The sequence below is a fragment of the Abramis brama genome, assembly GCF_963993115.1.
Source record: "Abramis brama genome assembly, chromosome: 7".
NCBI lineage: Eukaryota > Metazoa > Chordata > Actinopteri > Cypriniformes > Leuciscidae > Abramis > Abramis brama.
This window is the reverse complement of record NC_139969.1, coordinates 45986701-46009423: the sequence shown is the minus strand read 5'-3', so window position 1 is coordinate 46009423 and position 22723 is coordinate 45986701. Positions and strand designations below refer to the sequence as shown.

At 39.6% G+C, this 22723-nt stretch overlaps 1 protein-coding gene across 1 annotated transcript; it reads right to left on the bottom strand.

Moving 5' to 3' along the window:
- Positions 1 to 1274: 1274 nt before the first annotated feature.
- On the bottom strand, positions 1275 to 19744 carry LOC311086262 (HEPACAM family member 2-like). Its single transcript, XM_084119055.1, has 5 exons — positions 19670 to 19744; positions 7376 to 7705; positions 5637 to 5909; positions 3385 to 3480; positions 1275 to 1552 (listed from the first exon to the last, which is right to left on the bottom strand). The coding sequence occupies exons 1-5, from the start codon at positions 19725 to 19727 to the stop codon at positions 1485 to 1487; spliced, it is 825 nt and encodes a 274-aa protein (XP_083975181.1). The 5' UTR covers positions 19728 to 19744; the 3' UTR covers positions 1275 to 1484.
- Between the last annotated feature and the right edge of the window lie 2979 nt (positions 19745 to 22723).

The window sequence follows — 22723 nt, the reverse complement described above, 5'->3', positions numbered from 1 at the left end:
AAACTTGCATGCCAATGTCCATTGGCTCGTTGTTAACTTCTCGAAGGCAATTGGCTCCTTAGCGTGATCCCAATTCGTCAGGGAACTCCCCGACGTCACGTCTCCGTTCCCAGGACGAAAGGGAACCGATGTTTTGGCCGCAAACTCAGCCTTCATCATCGGAATCAACAGATTAGAGTTATAATTTCACTAGCACTTTCTTTAATGCAAACATGTAAATCAGTCCTCAAAACTGTTTCTTAACCCAATCTTCATCTTATGCTCTCTGCTGACTTAAAGACCACAGTTGAGAGATTAGTCAAAATAAAACACCTTGTACCTCAGCATGATTTCTGAACAAAGTGTGTCCATCTCATGCTATTAATTTATTTCAAATCCTCTGCAAAATATCAAAATATGTATTTCAAAATCACCTACATGAAGGTGCCTAAAAAGGCTGGTCTATCCCACGTCCAGTCTTTAAGTCGTGTGTGTCTCACCCTATATATGCCGTGTGGAAACAATGCTTTGTAACACTAGTTCCGATCCGAAAATGGGTGGAGGGTCCGCGGTGCCAGTGGGTGGAGGGTCCGCGGGGCCAGTGGGTGGAGGGTCCGCGGGGCCAGTGGGCGGAGTGTCCGCGGGGCCAGTGGGTGGAGGGTCCGCGGGGCCAGTGGGCGGAGGGTCCGCGGGGCCAGTGGGCGGAGGGTCCGCGGGGCCAGTGGCTGGAGGGTCCGCGGGGCCAGTGGGCGGAGGGTCCGCGGGGAGGGTCCGCGGGGCCAGTGGGCGGAGGGTCCGCGGGGCCAGTGGGCGGAGGGTCCGCGGGGGCAGTGGGCGGAGGGTCCGCAGGGGCCAGTGGGCGGAGGGTCCGCGGGGAGGGTCCGCGGGGCCAGTGGGCGGAGGGTCCGCGGGGCCAGTGGGTGGAGGGTCCGCGGGGCCAGTGGGCGGAGGGTCCGCGGGGGCAGTGGGCGGAGGGTCCGCGGGGGCCAGTGGGCGGAGGGTCCGCGGGGGCCAGTGGGAGGAGGGTCCGCGGGGGCCAGTGGGTGGAGGGTCCGCGGGGCCAGTGGGCGGAGGGTCCGCGGGGGGCAGTGGGCGGAGGGTCCGCGGGGCCAGTGGGTGGAGGGTCCGCGGGGCCAGTGGGCGGAGGGTCCGCGGGTGGAGGGTCCGCGGGGAGAGGGTCCGCGGGGCCAGTGGGCGGAGGGTCCGTGGGGCCAGTGGGCGGAGGGTCCGCGGGGCCAGTGGGCGGAGGGTCCGCGGGGCCAGTGGGCGGAGGGTCCGCGGGGCCAGTGGGCGGAGGGTCCGCGGGTGGAGGGTCCGCGGGGCCAGTGGGTGGACTGGCCAATGTCAGTAATATTTGTGAGACATGACAGCGAGGTCACTCTACTCCAAGATGTCGACCCCCCTTATGTGCATCACAACCGGCAAAACGACAAAGAAGGCCAGAAGAGACCGCTACTGTGTCACGATCGATGCCACCCAAATACCTTTTTGTGCAGGAACACATTTCACACAACGGTGTTTACCTCGCTCATTTCATGACTCTCTCTCATCTTCTTCTTCTTCTTAATGAAATCTGAAAAAAAAAAAAAAAAAACTCAAATTCTAAACAAAGGGCCAGATTAAATCAAAATTTTGACCCACCCGCTAATAGCAACTCAGACTTTAATAGCGGTTGGTTTGATGAATAGTAGAAAGGTGACTTCTTACAAACTATCAAACTGCTTTATAATAGTACAGATTTATAATTTGTGATTAGCGGTTGGATTTAATTGCCTCCGAAGAGAGAATACTCCAGCGTTTATCAGCCCTGTTCCTGGCGCCCCACTGCGTCTGCTGGTTTTTGACCAACGGAGTGCTTAGGTCAGAGGTGGGCAAACTACGGCCCGCGGGCCACATGCGGCCCGTTAGGCTGTTTAATCCGGCCCGTCGAGTATTTAAAAAAATGTCTTAAGATCGCATTCATTTTGCCTTTTTCTTGCAATACATTTCGTTATATATATATATATATATATATATTGCGTTGCATATATTTTACAATCGTAATATCAGATATTTCATGCCATAGCTAACAAATGTAAAAAAGGAAAAATGACATAATAGCAGATCATAATTCATTCAGCGCTGTTTTGGCTGCGGTGCGTCACGTAACAAGCAATGACGCGTCACCATGGAAACCAAACAGACGCGACTTAAGCGCATAGACTTGGTGCACGTTAATGTTTTTCCTTTTTTGGAAACTGACAGAGAATAAAATGTTTGGTAACCGCTTGCACACCTGTTTTTCCTTTGTCTGCTAATTAGTTTCTTTGCTCCTCTGGATTTGTGGATGTAACGTTATCCTGACTGATTCCGTTTACCGACCGTTTATTACGCTCACATGTCTGCCATCATGTACAGAACCCGGTTTTGTTCATTAAATGTTCTGATCTGCCTTTGCTTTTTATGTTTTATTTTATTATTCTTAAAATAAATTTTTATATTCATTTACTTCGTTTTTTCCCCACAAATGTATGACTTTTGGAAGTGCAAATTGATTTCCATATGCAGTTTTAATAAAGTTGTATTAACGTAACCTTCTGTCTATTTACTTTTCTAAGTGTAACGTTAACGTTATACTTGCAGTTGTTTTTTTAATTTACTGTTAGGCCCATTAAATAATAATAAGGATAAACAATATTTTAAAAGTATAGGCAATAATTATCTAACATCTGGTGTTAGATAATTATTGCCTATACTTTTAAAATATTGTAATCCTTATTATTATTTAATGGGCCTAACAGTAAATTAGAAACAAAACACCTGCAAGTGTACACTTAGAAAAGTATGACTAATTAAAAATTAACCTCAAAACATAACATGCTAAATGGGGGATATCTAGCATAAAAATGTATTGTCATAATGTCTCTCTCAATTGTTGAATTTCGCGCAGACGTTGCCACAACGTAAATGTGTTTGCTCAGCCCGATCTCATGAAAGTAAGCGAATACCACGAATTGTATTTGTAGTGCTTATTTTTGGCGTATAAATGGCACGAGAAAAATAAAATTTGTGGTATAGATACACACTTTCATGAGATTTGTTTCGTAATCTGCTACTGGGCCGGCCCTCTGTCAAATTTTAAAACCCAGTGTGGCCCTTGAGCCAAAAGGTTTGCCCACCCCTGCCTTAGGTGCTTAACTGAACCTTAACCAAACTCTCAACAAATGTTTTGGTTACTGAAAACAACTAAAAAAAACTCTCTAGTTAATCACGTTATTACTTCAATTACGGGTTTGTGCATTTGAGAGCTCAGTTGGAATGTTGAAGAAACGGCAAGAAACCTGCAAGACTGGGGCTCGAGGGCCAGGACTGAGGATGATTGATTTTAGTATACTGATTACAAGGTTGTGAAGATTCAGCACTCACAAAAAACCCCTGAGCCGATGAGGAACAGCCCGCAAGGCACAAGGGCACAGACTGGCACCAACCACTGCAGGTACACTTCCTGCCTACACACTTCACCTGGGAAAAAACACACACAACAGCCTAGACAAAAGCCCGTCAATATCATTTCTCTTACAGACGCCATAATTCCACCTACCATTCTCTCAGAATCCTATCCTTCACTATAGAATCTGCATTAACGCTTGAGAAAATAGGATATTTCTTCAATTTAAGCATGACATACCTTTTTTTCCCCCTCTACATAATGGCTTATTATACAGGCTTCAAATGCTCAATAAATTAGTTGTCTAGGAGACCGAGCGCTAATCCCACATCAATAACTAATTCCTTATCCTGAGAATGAAGCGTATTTAAGATTAAAATAAAATTCGCACAAGCATAAAAACAAAACCGATATACCAGTATTATTGTTCTTGGAATTGCTTTGATTTATGACCGTTCCTCTTATCTGCCATATGTATATCGATTAATACCTTCTTTCTTTTTCATTTGACTGTATAAGAAACAAAAAGAAAAAAACTTCTGTGTTATGCAATAGTTTTAGTTTTGCATAATTCCTGAAAAAGAAATTCACATTTTCACATTTCAATTGAAAGTCCCATTTACTTTTTCAAGAATCTTGGTGTGTTGGCTCTTTAGAAATGTGAACTTGACCATAGTTACTGCGATATACTCGTGGACCAGTAGGGTGCAGTCTTCCCACTGGACCGAAAACAGCAAACCAATGCCCCAGTGCAGTGCAGTGACAGAGGGACACTGTCCTGAGGGAGGCGCCGTCTTCTGGATCAAATGTTTAACAGAGGTCCTGACTCTCTGTGGTCATTAAAGATCCCATGCCACATTTTGGAAAGAGTAGGAGGGACTAACCCCGGTGTCCTGGCTAAAAACTAGGGGTGTGCAGTTTTGGAAATTTCAGTTCGGTTCGGTTTTACTTTTAAAAACTCGGTTGTCGGTTCAGTTTTCAGTTTCAATCTGGTAGGAAAATATTTGTTATTACATGTATATAGCAACATTTAGTGAGAAAACACTGGATACTATCAGTAGATCTGTAATGTAAAATGTATTATTATTTTGAGACATGTTTTATTATATTATTGGTATTTGATTTATTTTTTCCCTGAAGGTAGCAGCATGCAAGACATGGTTGCAGGTTAACAAAAACAACTAGGGGTTATACCATAGACTGTAAAAAATAGGGTTATACACAGTATTCAACTTCAAACCACCTAACTTTGCACAGCTATATTATTATATAATTCATTATAGCACAGACTCTGTATTGGAATGTTTGAGACACACAGTGGGCTCTATACTCAAAGCTTTTCCCACAAATTTGGTTTTGCATTATTTATTTATTTTGAAGGCTATAGACCTCCACGCAGGCTGTCAAATTAATCAACAGTGGGCTCTATACTCAAAGGATTTAACACAAATTCGGCATTACCGACACTTTCAAAGAGGAATAAAATACAAAAGAAATATTTCAAAGATGCGGTGCACAGTACACCACACAGACAATGCAAAAAGCTACACAAAATGTTTCAGTAGCCTATTATTGACCCATTTTGTGCAGAATTTCAACACATTCGTTTTTAATCTGGGAAATTTTAATATAAGATGGGTAAATTGCTCCTGAAAGAAATGAACGCATAAACTATTGCATAACCTTTTTAAAATCGAATGTTGACGCCTATCAGCGGTTTCCCATTTCCTGACAGTGATCAGAAGAGGAGAAGTTACAACCAGAAGGTTAATGGTGACTATTACATGTGACTGACTGAGTCTTGTGTTTTGCCTGTCAGTGTCTCCTTAAATTGCTGGTATTGCCATGATTGGCACTCAGTTTATTGAAGCACAGTTTACAAATGCAGAAACATTTGTCAGCGCGGGTCAAATCCTACAAAACGGCGGTCTTAGCCCTAGTTGAGGGAGGCACAACGCCTCCTCTTGCTTCTACAAAAGCAAAAGTCCTTTGATAAAGTGTAGCTTCCACGTCACTTTCTACAAAAAAAATCTCCCTTTCTACATATTTCTAGCAACATGTAGACTAGTGTCCCCTCGGCTTTAGGTGCGCTGGCCAATTTTTGCGAATGACTTGTCAGGAATAAAAAAAAAAAAAAAACTGTTATAGTTGAGGCTCCAGTTCGGTGTGGTTTTTTTTCTTTTTTCTAATTCGGTTAAACGCATCCCGCTAGTAAACACCAGACACTTACCACTGGACAAGTCATAAGAACTGTCCTTCACAGACAGCGGGTTTGCCACTCTGCATCTGTAGCTCCCACAGTCGGACTTCTGTAGGTTGCGTATTGTGAGGGTGAAAGTGAGGGTGCTGTAGTCCTCCATCAGCTGGTGCTTGGTGTCGTTCTGCAGAGTGGAGCCCCCCCTATCCCAGCTGAACGTCAGCAATGACCCCGACACCACAGAGCACCTGAGCTCCACAGAGGAGTCGCGCTCATAACTGAAAATCAGTGGGTCGGACAGTGGTCCTGGTCCAAAGAAAGAGCAAAAGGAAAAGTTAAAAGGCTTATGAAAACCCCAAAATCAAAATCACAGAAAATTAGAACTAATATGAATTGATATGTCATAAGCTGTAAGCCATAATAATAACAAACAAAGGCTTGAAATATCTCACTTTGCATGTAATGAGTCTATATAGTTTCACCTTGTAATGAGTCTATATAGTTTCACCTTATAAGTTGAAATACTGAAATAAATGAACGATATTCTAATTTTTCGAGTTTCACCTGTAGTCACTCCAACAAGCAAAATATGACTTAAATGATAAACACTAATAAGTTGCACATACAAAAATGCTACAAAGAATGTTCATTGATGAACAAACAAAAATGCACTAATAGTCACTCCAACACTTCAACAAGCAAATTATGACTTGAATAATCAACTGTAATAAATTGTTCATACACAAATTCTACAAAGAATGTTCAAGGATATTTACCAAATAAAATACCAAATAAAAAATTAATTTAAGCAAATTATAACCATTAAATTGGTTTAACTATAAGCTACTCTACGAACAAATGTGCTATTATGGATAATGTACGTACCACTACAAAATTAAAAGATTTAAGTTATTTTAGTTCTATCACTATCTCAAATAATAAAAGATGAACAGTTGTTTCTGCCATTTCTATTCACCTTCAAAATAAATAGCTAGCTAGTGATAGCTTAGTGACAGCAATGAAACGTCCAATATTAGGTAGGTGATGTAGGCTACAATACTAAGTAAATTTATTCCATTTGACACCTTAATGGCTGAGATGGGAAGACTTACTCTATACTGAGCTTTATTTTTTATCTTCTTCCTTTCTCCGTTTTCGTCCCTGTGCACCAGAGGTTTTAGACCGCTTCATTTTCGATCAATGCGACAGCAGCTGAGCACTTCCCTAACGTAACGCAACCCTCCCCCCCATCCAGAAATGGTCGACAAAAATCATAAATTCAATCTAATAATCAGGTTGACAAGTAATTAAACGTGTGGCTGAAGGGGCGCCCTTTGCCCTTTGATCATGTTTAATAAACATGTTTTATTTTGCGTTTCGTTCTAATTCTATGATTAATGGGAAGTAGGTCTACTAGAGTGCGTCCGCGCCCCCAACACGCCTAGTTCGCCTATAGCAATCGCCGGCCCTGGGTGCAGAGCAACACAGGCGACTGAGGCGACTGGTGGTTGGAATTGAAGAGCACCTGCAGGAGCTCCTGGCAAAAGAGAGACTAAACCCTGAAAACCCGATCCGCTCATTCAGTAGCCCTTATTTCTTCCCTTTCTGCTGACTAATCAACACACCAAGTCCTCAATCGCAAGAGTCAATCCCCTCAGTGTTGTTCTCACAAAAAAATACTAATCGAATATGCAAAATTCCGTTTCCAAAGGGTTCAAAATTTGAAAACTCCCGTGCAAGCGTAACCAAAAACGGGCATCGGTGCTACTTACCCAGGACTTGCAGGAGGATGGTTCTTGTCTTGGCTACAGCGCCCTGCACGGTCAAGGTGTAGTTGCCTTCGTCACTGTACTGCAAGGCCTTAATGAGCACTGATGCGTTGGGGGGGAAAAACTGAATCCGGTTCTTGTACATGGGACTGATGTCGGCTTCCGCACTTCCAATGACATAATCCAGAATAGCCGCGCTGGTCTTACGGCTGGAGAACTGCCAGCTTAAACGTCCACTCGTTCCCAAACCACTGAACCCGGGAACAATTACAGAAGACTGCCTCTCTCCGTACACCAGAGATTCATCTGCTTTGCACAGCGCTGTGAATAAAACTAAAGAAAAAGTCTGAGTGCATGGTGCATGATCAACAAAGACAACGAGAGGAACAAGGAACTGGCAAGGCAAACAGGCACCAACTTTATTTAGGCATTTTACAGGTTTGTCTTTCTGCCCACATTTCAAAATGGTTAGCGGACTCATTTTGGAAACATGAGACTCGAGCTGATGTTAGAAGGGTTTATTTTAGTAATCTGTAAAATGAACTTGCGATTGACGGTTTCTTTTCCTGTCACTTTAAGAATCTGCTTCCAAACAGCTGTCAGCAAAATGCTTTTCTTACTTAGTATTTTTTTTTTGTTTCCAGTCCAAATATCTAAAAATTCTTAAATCAAGAAGCATTTACTAGAGAAGTAAAATGACATAAGAAATTCTATTTTGTTTTAAGGTAAAAAGAAAGTAATTAAAGTAATTTTTGCTTAAAACAAGCAAAATTATCTGCCAATGGGGTAAGCAAAAAAATCTGAATAAGAATGGAAAACAAGAAAAAAAATCTGAATTCGAGTGGAAAAAAAGATTTTTTTGCTTACCCCATTGGCAGATTATTTTGCTTGTTTTAAGCAAAAATTACTTTAATTACTTTCTTTTTACCTTAAAACAAAATAGAATTTCTTATGTCATTTTACTTCTCTAGTAAATGCTTCTTGATTTAAGAATTTTTAGATATTTGGACTGGAAACAAAAAAAAAATACTAACTAAGGCCACATTTACACATAGCCGGGTATTTAGAGAAACGAATATTTTCCCCCCTCCTTTTTCAAAAATAACATCGTGCACACAACATCGTTTTCAAAAAAGTTGTCGTTTACATCAACCCGCATAAATTCGCCTTCGAGCGCCATCATAACCTATGGGCAGCGGAGGGAGGGAGCGTAGGGAGAAGGATAAAGCCATGCAAGCCAATCAGAATCCTCAAAATCGACAACAACAAATAGCACGAGCGACTTCCAGTTCCTTTCAAAACAACAGACATTGGGAGGCAATGTACCGGCGTCTTGGAAGGGAAAGCTGCTGTAAAAATGCTGATTTTCGTGTACTCCTTCGCCTCTGCTCCTCGATATAGTTCAGCAGTTGTGTTTTGCAAATGCAAACAGGCCAAAAGCGTTTGCACAAAATTATTTTTTTTTCTTTTTTTTTTCACAAAAGTAAAAATGAGTACCACCTTAACAGCATCCATGATCAAACAGTAGCCAAACAAACTCTAAACATACATAGGGCGCTCACATGACATAAGCATTTTCTGGCGCATAATGTGACGTTTGAGAACCTAAAACCCCATTTCTCCCAGTTGACACGGCAACACATGACCGGCGTTTTCAGAAATCTCCACTTTGGCCGGAGTTTTTAGAAATAATCGTTTTCTGGGATAAAAACGGCGTTTTCGTGTAAATGACAGGCCAAAACGCAGGGAAATATCTGCGTTTTCCCATCGTGTAAACGGGGCCTAAGAAAGCATTTTTTGCAGTGTAGTTATCAGACGACATTAAAATATCCCCCTGGATTCCCTTATGTAGCTTTTTAGACTGGATAAAGCACTGAAATAAATAAAGAAGAAAATCGGACTCCTTTTTAACAACGTGGTCAGTTATGATTCCATGGTTTGACGAGGTTCATTCCCTTTGCTTTGGTCTTTCAGCCGGTAGTTTCGCTGTGCGCTGCTGTGTGCACTCTGGGATTAGTGCAAGGGGAGAATAGAAGAACAAGATTGTAGGCTAATTAATTAATGTTTTGTACTTAATTACTGAAAGGAGAAATTTGAATTCGGAAAAGTAACAATCTATTAACAATAACCACCGAGGAGGTGATGCTCCAGTTCAAATGAGTTATTAATTAAAGCTATAGCGTCTTTTTCTGATCACCCTTTTCATGCAAACGGTTGAAGACTCTCAAACTGTGGCAGGCAGAGGATTGATATGAAACAGGTAATCAGTTTCGTAGTATCTATGATGATGTGTACAGGAGGCCTGCAGATTCTCCGTTTTAGCCTTTGTTGTTACAAAACACCTGAGTCATGAGACCAGAACAGAGGAGCAAAGTCTCACACTAAAGTCTGTCCAAATTCAAACTCTAATTCATTTATTTACTACTTTAATTAATAAAAATGAGGTGGTTTCAAAATCTAGATCAAGCTTAAAGGGCAGACAGAACACTAAGAGTTAAAGCCGGAAGATGAAACCCCTTATTATAGCTGAAGACACACATTTACATTCCATCACGTTATTTTTTTGTTATCATGTTCAATAGGTGTGCAGCTATAAGTCGATACTACCATATTACTTCAGTTATGGACTGAAATTATTAATAAGAGATGAGTTCTTAGTGTGTTCCTTGTAGGGGTTCACGATATTGACAAAAAGTGATATTGCGATATCGATATTAATTTCGATATTTTTAAACATATGTAAAACTACAAAAGTTATGGGAAAACGCATCAAAATAGATTCATAACAAATAAAACAAGTTTTCTTTCAACATAAGGTTTTTTGAGCGCATTCGAGACGGATTTGAATCTGGTCGCTGAAACCACATGAGGAGATCTGGGCCGCATCAAAACTGGACAAGTGTAAATGCATTTGGTTGTTGAATCCACATATGCAAATGTACTCCTCCCAAAAACACTAATAAATAAACGTGTGAGAACGTGTTATAGGCTACATGTCATGTTAAGGCCAGATATGACGATGCTACTGCAACACGCATCACCGCATGAGCAGCTGAGCATCTACCGGTATCAAGCCAACGCGCAAACTATCGCAAATCAAAGTGAAAGTAAGTCGCAGACGCTTTACACACAAGTATCTTCATTAAAAGTAAAGAAGCGAAATTATCTTACCAGGGCTGTTGCCGTTCTCTATTATTGCGGTATTTGATTTTGACATTTTAGCAGGGTTCGAAATGACTTAGGACTCTTGGGGGGGTCCCCTAAAATTTAATTATTAAATTATTAAAAATTCTGAAGACTACCTTGCTACACTATATACTGTAGGCAAAATTATATGGACCAATGATGAAGGTGGGATAATTGTCTTGGGATGTTTTTCATGGTTTGGGCTAGGCCCAGTATTGTAGTGGTGTCTGGATAAGTGGCTATAATCTAACAGGTAAACCTCTAACTCTGGAGCAACAAAGTTACAAGTTCTTTTTCTCTCCATGATGCAGGATTCTAAATTAAGAAAAATAATATTAGCTTCCTAGATAGCTTACCAAGCTCTCATGTATACTCATTCATGCTCAAATCACATTCACTTTAATCAACTCACAGACCTGGTTATCTTTCGTAATCACTGACTGGAAAAGTAGGTGGTTATGCTAGCTTTGAATAACTAGTCTAGCTGCTGGTCTGCTATGGAAGCTTGTTTCCGCCACAGAATAAAACATTTTAAAAGAAAATTGCGACTTTTTATCTCACAATTGCGAGTTTACATCACGCAATTCTGACTTTATTTCTCAGAATTGCGAGATATATTCAGAATTGCGTGAAATAAAGTCGCAATTGCGTGTTATAATGTCAGAATTGTGAGATATAAAGTCAGAATTGCGTGAAATAAAGTCGCAATTGCGTCTTATAAAGTAAGAATTCTGACTTTTTTTCTCGCAATTGCGACTTTAGGCTATATCACGCAATTCTGACTTTATTACACATAATTGAGAGTTTAATTCTGACATCTTTTCTCAGAATTGTGAGATATAAACTAACAATTGTGATATATAAAGTCCAATTCTAAGGAAAAAAAGACAGACTTTTTTTTATTTTATTTTTTTTACCACAGAATAGTTTATATCTCACAATTCTGACTTTATAACACGCAATTGCGAATTTATATCATGCAATTCTGACTTTATATCTCCCAATTGCGTATTATAAAGTCAGAATTGTGAGATATAAACTGAAAAAAAGTCAGAATTTCAAGTATATTTCTCGCAATTGCAACTTTATATCACGCAATTCTTACTTTATAACCTGCAATTGCGACTTTATATCACGTAATTCTGAGATAAAAAGTCAGAATTGTGAGATTAAAAAGTCGCAATTACCTTTTTTATTTTTCACTCTGTGGCGGAAACAAGCTTCCATAGTCTGCTGTTAGCTGGCAGATCATTTGGCTTCATACACATAACGTTACAGATAGCAAGAAACGTTGACAAACGTAGCCCCTAGCCTACTCTTCTAATCATTACACTGGGTATCTAGTTAATGCAACTTTTGATATAGGAACTCGAACTCCTAATATTTTACTATAAGCAATTATGGAGATATAAATATAATCGAAGCACTTACAGGATTTTCATTCAGGATTTCACTCTTTGTTTCGTTTTGCCGCGTTCAGCTACAGTGCGTGTCTGCGGGAGCACCACAACAACAATCTGTGACGCTGTATAGGAACTCACTCGGCTAATAGCTGCCCTGATTGCTGCCTCGCGCTAGGAAATAAATTAATTACTGTTATAAATATAAAACGTCACTAAAGACCTAGAATTTTCACAATAATTTTTAATGTTAAAATACATTTGTCGGGGACCCCCCAAAATCCAAAAATAAATTCTTATGGGGGGTCCCTAATGACTTATGGAGGGTCCGGGACCCCCCCAGACCCCCCTCATTTCGAACCCTGCATTTTAGCTGATGATCAATAAAATGCAGCTCTGTGTTCGGTGACGTGAACTCTGCATATAGCGCGGGAATTGAAGATCGGATTTATATCCGTTTCGCAAAAACACATGTGAACAGGTGTAAAAGGAATCGTTTTGATAAATCAGATAGCTATCCGATCTGTGATAACGCATGAAGTGGCCAGGTGGCCTGATGTTTATACTTGCACGCTGGTGTGTGCGTCGAGCCGGCAAGTGTCGTGTGTGTGTGTGTGTGTGTGTGAGTAAGTGAGAGAGTGACGGCGATTAGCTTTGGAGCGACTCTACAGTCATATTGAGAGAAATAAAGTGTCTCCCCTGTTCTTTCTGACCACTGTTGGAAATCTGTAGAATGAAAAGTTAACCCTCTCCTCGATTTCATGTTGTTTATGGAGAAGTAGAACCAGGAAATCAGTCGGGGAAATGCAACGGTGCATGTCGGACGGGACGCATCATAAACAAAATAACGTATAAATATCGCGAGACTTTCGATATTATATCGGGCAACGTGATATCGCGATAACGATATTGATTCGATATATTGTGCACCCCTAGTTCCTTGTTAATTCTAATTCCCATTCTAATTTTCCTCTCTTGCTGAGAATGGATTATGCCATTATATGTGCTAATTCCTGGATCTCTTGCAATCACCCTATTCTGATGGACATCTGTTAAAGAGGTTTATCCGGCATCAAACCTGTTAGCCAGAAAAACTCCCTTTCACTTGGCACTGGAAGGAAAAACTCCTGGTGAGAGAGCAATAAGGAATTAAATCCAGAAACCTATTATACTTATTATAGTTAATATTCTTTTTTTTGTTTAGTTTTTTTACCATGTTCAAGGCGTGTTACAAAAACTTTAACATTCTTTTAAAAATGTGTGGAGAAACGAGCCATAATAACACGTAAGAAAACGAGGGATATTAGAGAGACTATTTTCTAGATCTGATCGGCTCAATCTGCGCGAGGTTGCAAAAAAACCCCAAAAAACAGTGCAACATGAACTTATGTGAGCTAATGATGTGTGTGGACACACCGAGCCTTATGAGACAAGTCTTTTTTTGTTTGGATGCTCCGAGATGGACTGTAAAGGATTTTGGAAGCGTAAACACAACGGGCGTGGGCCTCCTGGCAAGAATTATAAACCCCTGATCTACAGCCACATGCACAGAATGGAGAAAAAACACTGACTTTATTCAAGCTCTATTCTAGATTACTGTGCCAGAATAAAATCAGCAGAAATGCTCCATATCCTGTCACATAGCACAACCTGGAAGCTTGCAGTTTCTCAACGTATAAACGTAAGATGAAAATGAAGACGACGAACCTGCAGAACAACGTCTTCATATGGATGTATCGCAATGGTGTGTTACTGTATTTACACATGAAACTTTGGTCTTCCGACCTTTTACCACCGTGTCGATTTATTTTGATTAATATGTGCGAGGGAGAGAGAGCAAGACAGCGTCTAGTTTGGAGACTGAAGTCGTGTTTACACTTTCGCCTGCGCGCGCGCGACCGGGTCTCTCTCTCTCTGTCACAAGCGCGGCAGTTCATCTACATTAGACGGTGTAATGAAGCGTGTGGGTTACTACATCCAACAACCGAACATTTTAACTTACCCTCTCGTAACTTCTGCATCCTTTAGTTTGGACTACAAAATTGCAGCGAGAAATAAAAATGGCGGATTGCTCGAAGTGTTGGGCCGGAAGTCAATGTCCTTATTTGGCAGTTCTGCTGCAAATACTGTGACGTAATAGTTCAAAAAACATCATAGAGAACAGAAAAATCGGAACAGGTTGAAAAATATGACCAAAACAGAATATAAAGATATCAACGAAGCACCTGAAGAGAATAATTTCATATTTTCTGTACTTCTAAACACTCCAAATATACAACAAAATGCATTTAAGGGCTAAAAAAGTGCATTTAGCATGATATGTCCCCTTTAAGGTAAAAGTTTTATTTTTTGAATGATCTTAAAATGAGTAGTGTCAATCCTAAATAACACAGTGTAAGCTGGTGTTTGCTGAGGCTCTTGGCTGTGATGGCCTGGTTCCCGTGTGCCCGCCTGCACCCAGTGCCTGTCGGGATGAGCTCCGGCCCACCGTGACCCACCGTGACCCACCGTGACCCCACCGTGACCCCACCGTGACCCCGTGCCGGATGAAGCGGTGATGCTCGTTCTCCCTACAGATTTACAGGGTTTGCCCCTCAAATTTAAGATGACTTAAACCCCTCCCAAACACTCCCTTTACAAATATATGGCAGACGTAGTGGTAGAAGTATGACGTGCCAATATGGGAAGAAACGCTTCAATCCCAGCGGAAGAAGGGGGGGGGGGGGGGGGTTACAGAACAATGGGGTACGGTACTTAGCTCACATACTCAAAGACTCAACATTCTGCCAAATTTACCATCATTATCCCTTATTATGTTGATTAAAAAAAATAAATAAATAAATTGCGGGTTATGAAGAAATCCATCCATTAGCATGAAGCGCTTAATCCTTTACAAGGTTGCGGTGAGCCGGAGCCTAACCCGGCAGACACAGGGCGAGACTACACCCTGGACGGGACACACACACACACAGGGCGCAAGGCGAGACTACACCCTGGACGGGACACACACACACACAGGGCGCAAGGCGAGACTACACCCTGGACGGGACACACACACACACACACACACAGGGCGCAAGGCGAGACTACACCCTGGACGGGACACACACACACACACACACACTCACACAGGGCGCAAGGCGAGACTACACCCTGGACGGGACACACACACACACACACACACACACACACAGGGCGCAAGGCGAGACTACACCCTGGACGGGACACCACACACACACACACACACACACAAAGGGGAATTTAGAGTAACCAATCAACCTGAACAGCATGTCTTTGGACAATGAACATGGTTACAGCCAATCACAGGTATGCTTATTTGCATATTATTGAAATTTGTTAAATACAGTAGGGAATGCTGACTACTAGTTGTTTATAAAAAATCCAGTCCAAATCTAGAGGTTTTTTCTACCTTAGACAGATGAGGTTTTTTTTGTGTGATCTGGCAACACTGCTGTGTGCGTGACGACTAGCCCTCGGGTCTGGCGTTAAATGCTGCTCCCTAATAGATCCTCACTGGCATCGAAGAACAAGTGCACGGCTAATCTGTTCATAACTACGCTTGGACCGGGATATATGCCTTGTAATGTCCGAGACAGATTGAAACCAAGAGCTACCGCGGACAAGTCCTATTTAACAAAGTCAGTACCAGTGTACGGTTTCCATTCAGGAGTCATTCCACGAAACCAGTACGATTTGGACAAACACATTTTTGGATTTTTTATTTATATGTATTACTATTCTGAACAACCCACAACATATATTACATGTTTAACTGTAATCATATGAAAATCATATTTTCCCACCTCAGGCATCAAATCCCTATTATTATTGGCAATTATTTTAAGATATGGGCACTATTATTCTTCAACCCCGTTATGGACACTATGGGAGCTCTCTGAATATGATTATAAAATATATTTGTAATGAAATCAACATTTTCCTATTAATCATATGTCCCTCACACTAATTCAGTAATTGTGAATGTACAATTTACATATAATTTTACACTTATGATTTACTAAAGCCTGAAATGGGCACTTTTTATGACAGCAACCTCATCATTTTTGATCAAAGATGTGGCTTAACTTCAGAATTTGAACTAAAATCAGTATGATTGCTCTGAACATTTCAGACTAAGTTCAACACTGTATTTCATTATGTAACCAAGAAAAACAACATATATAAATTGCAATTGCAACTCAGTTTTATTAACCCGATTGCAGGAAAAACAACAATAACTTTAAATACATTAGAAGAACATTAACTGACTAAATAGGTCATCAAAATAAAACATATTACTTGTGTGCTTTTTTTGATGTGTCTGTGTGTCTGTGCGAACATGTTTTTGTGTGTTTTTTTGCATGTGCGCGCGCTTCGTGGCAAAAAAGCAACGGGGTTGAGTGTGACGGGGTTGTGATTTTTTGCTTGAAAATGGCCACTGCTCTACATGTAGTGAACAACAAGAGAGCACATGGTATTAAGAAATCATGTATATTTTTGAAATGACAAAGATAATTTTCACAAGTAATAGAATTCTATCTTTATTTGATGTAACGGGGTTGAGTCGTTGAGCTTGACGACCACATTATCACAACTCTAAATAAGTTATAGTTATAAAAGAGGGTGGTAACTTGCCTGTGTCTACACACAGTGTTGTTCAGAAGACTTCTATGATGTTATTGTTAATTCCTGTTATTGATGTCACATATAAGGATCTGTTCATTAGTTTTATGGGGGAGAATGGTTTGTGTAACGGGGTTGAGGGATTACTGAGGGACGGAACTAAATAATGTGATTTTGATGAATAATCATGAATTTACTTAGAAAAAAAACATTACCAGCAAAAAAGCACAGATAGATATTCATGGGAATGGCAAAATCTATGGACTTTTTTCTAATTATATTATTCATATTTCAAGTACACTTTCAAAGAAGGCCATGAGGGACATAACAAAATAGGTGGTGTCAACTGAAAAACAAGATAATTTCTAATATAAAGATAATATGTATGTCATTATTTTTAAATTTTATTAAAGGAGACATTTCAATTGATACAAAAAGCTTTTAAGAGTAGATTTTGGTGACCCAATAGGTAAAATACACTTAAAAACGTCAGAGGGACTCAAATCATACCGGTTTCGTGGAATGACTCTCATACCAACGTTTTGGAAGTTTCAGTGATATGATAAAAGTTATGGTATAACCATCACCTTTTCAAACAATGGTAGATCTCGAACTCTCTCTATATTATTGAATAAGCCAACATTCAATTCACCTGATTACTCTAGAACTAAATGAGCAGCTAATGTTATTCAGACAGGCTATTTACATCTGAACTTGTGTAATCTTTCAAGAGGGCGTCTAAAACAATTAAACGTACCTAAGAGGTTAGTCACAATGTCCATGTTCGGCATGCAGTGATTAAAGACATTCGATTTCGCTTTCAAATAACAAAAGTAATAATTTTTTAAAGCACTTTAAATTATATACTGCGACAACACGCATCTCACAGCAACACTTGTTGCATTACTGAATGATTCAGCGCTTTCAACGAATCGGTTGAGTCAAAGATTCAATTACCCATTCATAAACTGATTGAACGAGAACGAATCGGTTGAGTCATAGATTCAATTACCCATTCATAAACTGATTGAACGAGAACGAATCAGTTGAGTCAAAGATTCAATTACCCATTCATAAACTGATTGAACGAGAACGAATCGGTTGAGTCATAGATTCAATTACCCATTCATAAACTGATTGAACGAGAACGAATCGGTTGAGTCATAGATTCAATTACCCATTCATAAACTGATTGAACGAGAACGAATCGGTTGAGTCAAAGATTCAATTACCCATTCATAAACTGATTGAACGAGAACGAATCGGTTGAGTCATAGATTCAATTACCCATTCATAAACTGATTGAACGAGAACGAATCGGTTGAGTCAAAGATTCAATTACCCATTCATAAACTGATTGAACGAGAACGAATCGGTTGAGTCAAAGATTCAATTACCCATTCATAAACTGATTGAACGAGAACGAATCGGTTGAGTCAAAGATTCAATTACCCATCGAATCGGTTGAGTCAAAGATTCAATTACCCATTCATAAACTGATTGAACGAGAACGAATCGGTTGAGTCAAAGATTCAATTACCCATTCATAAACTGATTGAACGAGAACGAATCGGTTGAGTCAAAGATTCAATTACCCATTCATAAACTGATTGAACGAGAACGAATCGGTTGAGTCAAAGATTCAATTACCCATTCATAAACTGATTGAACGAGAACGAATCGGTTGAGTCATAGATTCAATTACCCATTCATAAACTGATTGAACGAGAACGAATCGGTTGAGTCATAGATTCAATTACCCATTCATAAACTGATTGAACGAGAACGAATCGGTTGAGTCAAAGATTCAATTACCCATTCATAAACTGATTGAACGAATCGTTTGAATGAATGACTCGATGACTCGCTCATTAAGACGGTCGCCTGCCGCCTCCTACTGGCGGTTTAGTTTCATAAAGTATCATTATTTTCAACATTCCTTATTTGTTTATTCAAAAATATTTAATACAGTTATAATTTTTCAATGTAAATTATTTAATTTGATTGGTAACAGCCTAGTGTCTTATTATTCTAATTGAATATATTGATCAAATTTAAGAATTTGAAATGAAAGATGGAGCAAACATTTAGGCTAAAACAATTAGGGGGAAATGCCCTTTATAAAGGTATAAAAAATTAGTGTTTTCAAACAGTGATGTAATGAAACATTGACAATCTAAGTTCGAAGGGAGTGAAGTCTCTGTTTAGGCTATTAAGGAAATGTAATTTTGCCAAAATAACTTTTATTTTACATAAATGTTCATTTTAAATCAGCCTACTTCAGTGTGATATACAGTATAACCATATTATCATGCTTAACACTGAGAATTTGAATAATTGTAATGTGATGATCAGATGCAGATATCTAAATCAGAGGATATCATCGGGCGGTTTGCGGGTGGATTATGGACTCGGGTGACTCAAAGTGCACCAGATTAATGAATTTATCTTTAAAATGTACAAAATTTTTTTCCAGGGGGGCATGCCCCGGACCCCCCTAGAGGTACCAAGCTCTACCCACAAAAATAAGGTGGGAAACACATTAGTGTATATGATGATCTACAAAAAATACACATTTAATTATTATTATTAAAATACATTATTAGGATTTTACCACCTCGCCCTCTTTTTGAGCCACGAAAAACACTGTTATGAACATCACCTTTGGGTCACAGCTTTTGTCCCCCCCACTTTTATAATGGCTGCTACACCCCTATCAGGACACAACCCATGTTTCATGACTCAGCTGTGCAGCATTGCAATGTAAACGGTTTGTACAGTACATTGTGTTTGTATCCCCAGACAAGTGTAAGGTGTACCTTGTTTAATTAGTATATCTGTTGAAGTACGTCACTTGCCCCGTTATAAAGTTGACTTGTGCTCATGTTTTGGGCTTTTCGCTTGAATTATAATACCCCGCAAGAACGTTTCCAGCAACATTGCGAAAGTAAGGGGAAAAGAGTGACTCGACAACCGTTTAAAACAGTCCAAAAGAAACGTGTAAGATAAACACAAATTATTATCATCACATGCAATGCTGCTGCTGCTGCTGTTATTGAGCAGGTACCTGTGAGTGCTGCGAGCACGGATAACCGGATCCCACGCTTGCAGCACTCCTCAGCCATGATGCGGATGTGTGCTGGAGCAGCTGAAGCTGACAACCTACAGGTGTGTTCGAATAAACCATGGAATAAACACGAAACACACGTGATCGTTGTCATGTGCGGTGAATCCGGCCAATCGTGGAACAGCTGTGTCGTCATCAGCCCACGTGCAGCCCAGTGCAGCCGCTCTTGAGAAGCTTTTTTTTTTTTTATTGAACTGTATCAATTTACAAACTTAAATAGGGAACAATAATATGCAAACAAAAAAAAATAAAAAAAAAATAAAAAAACAACTGCATAATTAGTACAATAAACAAAAGCATAAATCAAACATTCAAGGGGGTTACAAATTGCAAGGAAGAATAAAATAAAATAAACAAATCTTAGACAAGAAAGACAAGATCTTAGAAAGAAAGAGACTCAAACATGTTTTTATACAGTTTACAAAGGGACTGATTATCTTTGGTTAAGTATTTGATGGATGCTAGATAATTCTTACATTCATTTTTAAAACAAATTAAAGAGGGTTTACTGTTGTTCCACTTGCTTTTATGAATATGATATTTACCCAAGGAAATAATAACGTTTAACATCAATGACATATTTTTAGAGAGACCATCTACATATATCAAAACCTGAGATACATTTAATGAAGGAATATCAGTACCAGTACTTAGCCAGCTGTAAAGATCCTGCCAGAATTTCAATGTGAGCGGACAAGAAAAAAATAAATGTTCAATGGTTTCAGGCTCTTTTGAGCAGAATCCGCATAATTCTACTTCAAAACGGAATATTTTCCTTAAGATTTCAGCAGCAGGATGAACATTATTGATGTTTCGAAACTGCATCTCCTTTATTTTAGGTACAATTGGCCATTTAAGATAATAACAATATTTGTTACTGAATGATTCATTTTCATTAATTTTAACTTTTATTGGAGTATTTAAATCGTAAAATAATTTACTTTTACATAAATTTCCAATTGCACTTTTTATCCCAAATGTACACTTCTCCAATCTTCAACTCAGGCAATTTAACAGATACATTTGAATATGTAAGTGTGTTTTGTATTATTTGTTTTAGTGGAAGGGGGATTGCTCTACAAACACTATTACATTCTCTAAAAGAACATTTTACCGCAAATTTCTCTATGAAAGAATTATATTGAATAAATTGACCAGCTTCATCTATCAAATCAGCAACGAATGAAACTTTTTTCTCCAACCACTCTTGTTTGAATACTGATTTCCTATTTAACATAATGGTCCTATTATTCCACAGGGTGGATCCATGAGGTGTGAAGTTGTGAGAAAATATCATTTTCCAGTATTGCAAAGTCTGCTTGTGAAACTTTGAAAGCTTAATTGGCAATTTAGAAATCTCAAAATCACATTTCAGCAAAAACTCCAGTCCTCCAACTTTCTTGAATACAGACTTTGGTATATGAAACCACATTGAATTAGGCTGTGCTAAATATGATTTTATCCAATTCATCTTGAGTACTCCAATCATTGATTCAAATTCAGTGACTTTCAGCCCTCCATTTTTATAGTCTTTAATCATCTGAGATTTTTTTATATAATGAGTTTTATTTTTCCAAATAAAATTAAAAATGACAGAGTTAACCTTTTTTTATCAATTGAGGAGAAACAAAAAGAGAATAAGATGGGTAAATTAGTTTATGTGACATTCAGCGCCTAGAGTGCCCGTGTGAGCCACTGGAGGGCGCCCCTTCCTAGTTTATGGTTTCATTTTATATTGTTATCCTGGACTCTTTATGCTTTATGTCATGCACCTGTTTATGTCATGCACCTGTTTGATGATTATGCTTGTTAGTATCCTTATTTAAACCTGTATGTTTCCTTTGTTCAGTGCTCAGGATTGTACGTGTCACACTGCATGATCTAGCTTTGTTTCTAGTTTCTAAGTTTTCTAGTATTTTAGGCCACATTTACACATAGCCGGGTATTTAGAGAAACGAATATTTCTCCCCCTCCGTTTTCAAAAATAACATCGTGCACACAACATCGTTTTCAAAAAAAGTTGTCGTTTACATCAACCCGCATAAATACAATGGGCGGCAGTGTAGGGTAAAGGATAAAGCCATGCAAGCCAATCAGAATCCTCAAAATCGACAACAACGAATAGCACGAGCGACTTCCAGTTCCTTTCAAAACAACAGACATGGCGTGAGGTTCGTTCGTGTGGACAGACAGCGAAGCAAATGCAAACAGGCCAAAAGCGTTTGCACAAAAGTAAAAATGAGTACCACCTTAACAGCATCCATGATCAAACAGTAGCTAAACAAACTATAAACATAGGGCGCTCACATGACATAAGCATTTTCTGGCGCATAATGTGACGTTTGAGAACCTAAAACCCCGTTTCTCCCAGTTGACACGGCAACACATAACCGGCGTTTTCAGAAATCTCCACTTTGGCCGGAGTTTTTAGAAATAATCGTTTTCTGGGATAAAAACGGCGTTTTCGTGTAAATGACAGGCCAAAACGCAGGGAAATATCTGCGTTTTCCCATCGTGTAAACGGGGCCTTAGTCTCCGTGTTTCTGACCTCTTGCCTGCCTGCTTTGATTACCCGACTGCCTGTTCCCTGTTTGTTCTGCTGCTGATTTGGACTGCTTATCTGGACTCTGATTACTGCCTGTTTCCCCGTTTGTGCTCTTTGGATTATCCTTCAATAAAAGCCTGCATTTGGATCACCTGTCTGTTTCCCGGTGCAGTTCGTGACAGTTTAGATATGCCTTCTGCTTTAGTCAAAAGGATTCTGCCCATAATAGATAGCTCTCTCATAAGCCAGTGATTAAGATATTTTTTCATACTATTTATTCTCTCTTCTATATTTACTAGTTCTCTGCTTTTTGAATCTTTAGATATTGTTAAACCAAGGTAATTTACTTCAGTTTTAACTGGAATGGAATCTATACTTTCCTCTTCACACGAATACAAAGGTAGCAATTCACATTTTTTAAGGTTTAAGCACAGACCCGATGCTCTTGA

Bases quoted from the DNA above. Each gene is read 5' to 3' on its own strand.
- LOC311086262 (XM_084119055.1), bottom strand. From the start codon at position 19,727: ATGGCTGAGGAGTGCTGCAAGCGTGGGATCCGGTTATCCGTGCTCGCA. The intron at 5,910-7,375 runs GTAAGTAGCACC...TCTTTGGACCAG, and splicing joins CATCCTCCTGCAAGTCCTGG to GACCACTGTCCGACCCACTG. The intron at 1,553-3,384 runs GTGAGTGCTGAA...TTTTTTTTTCAG, and splicing joins CATCGGCTCAGGGGTTTTTT to ATTTCATTAAGAAGAAGAAG.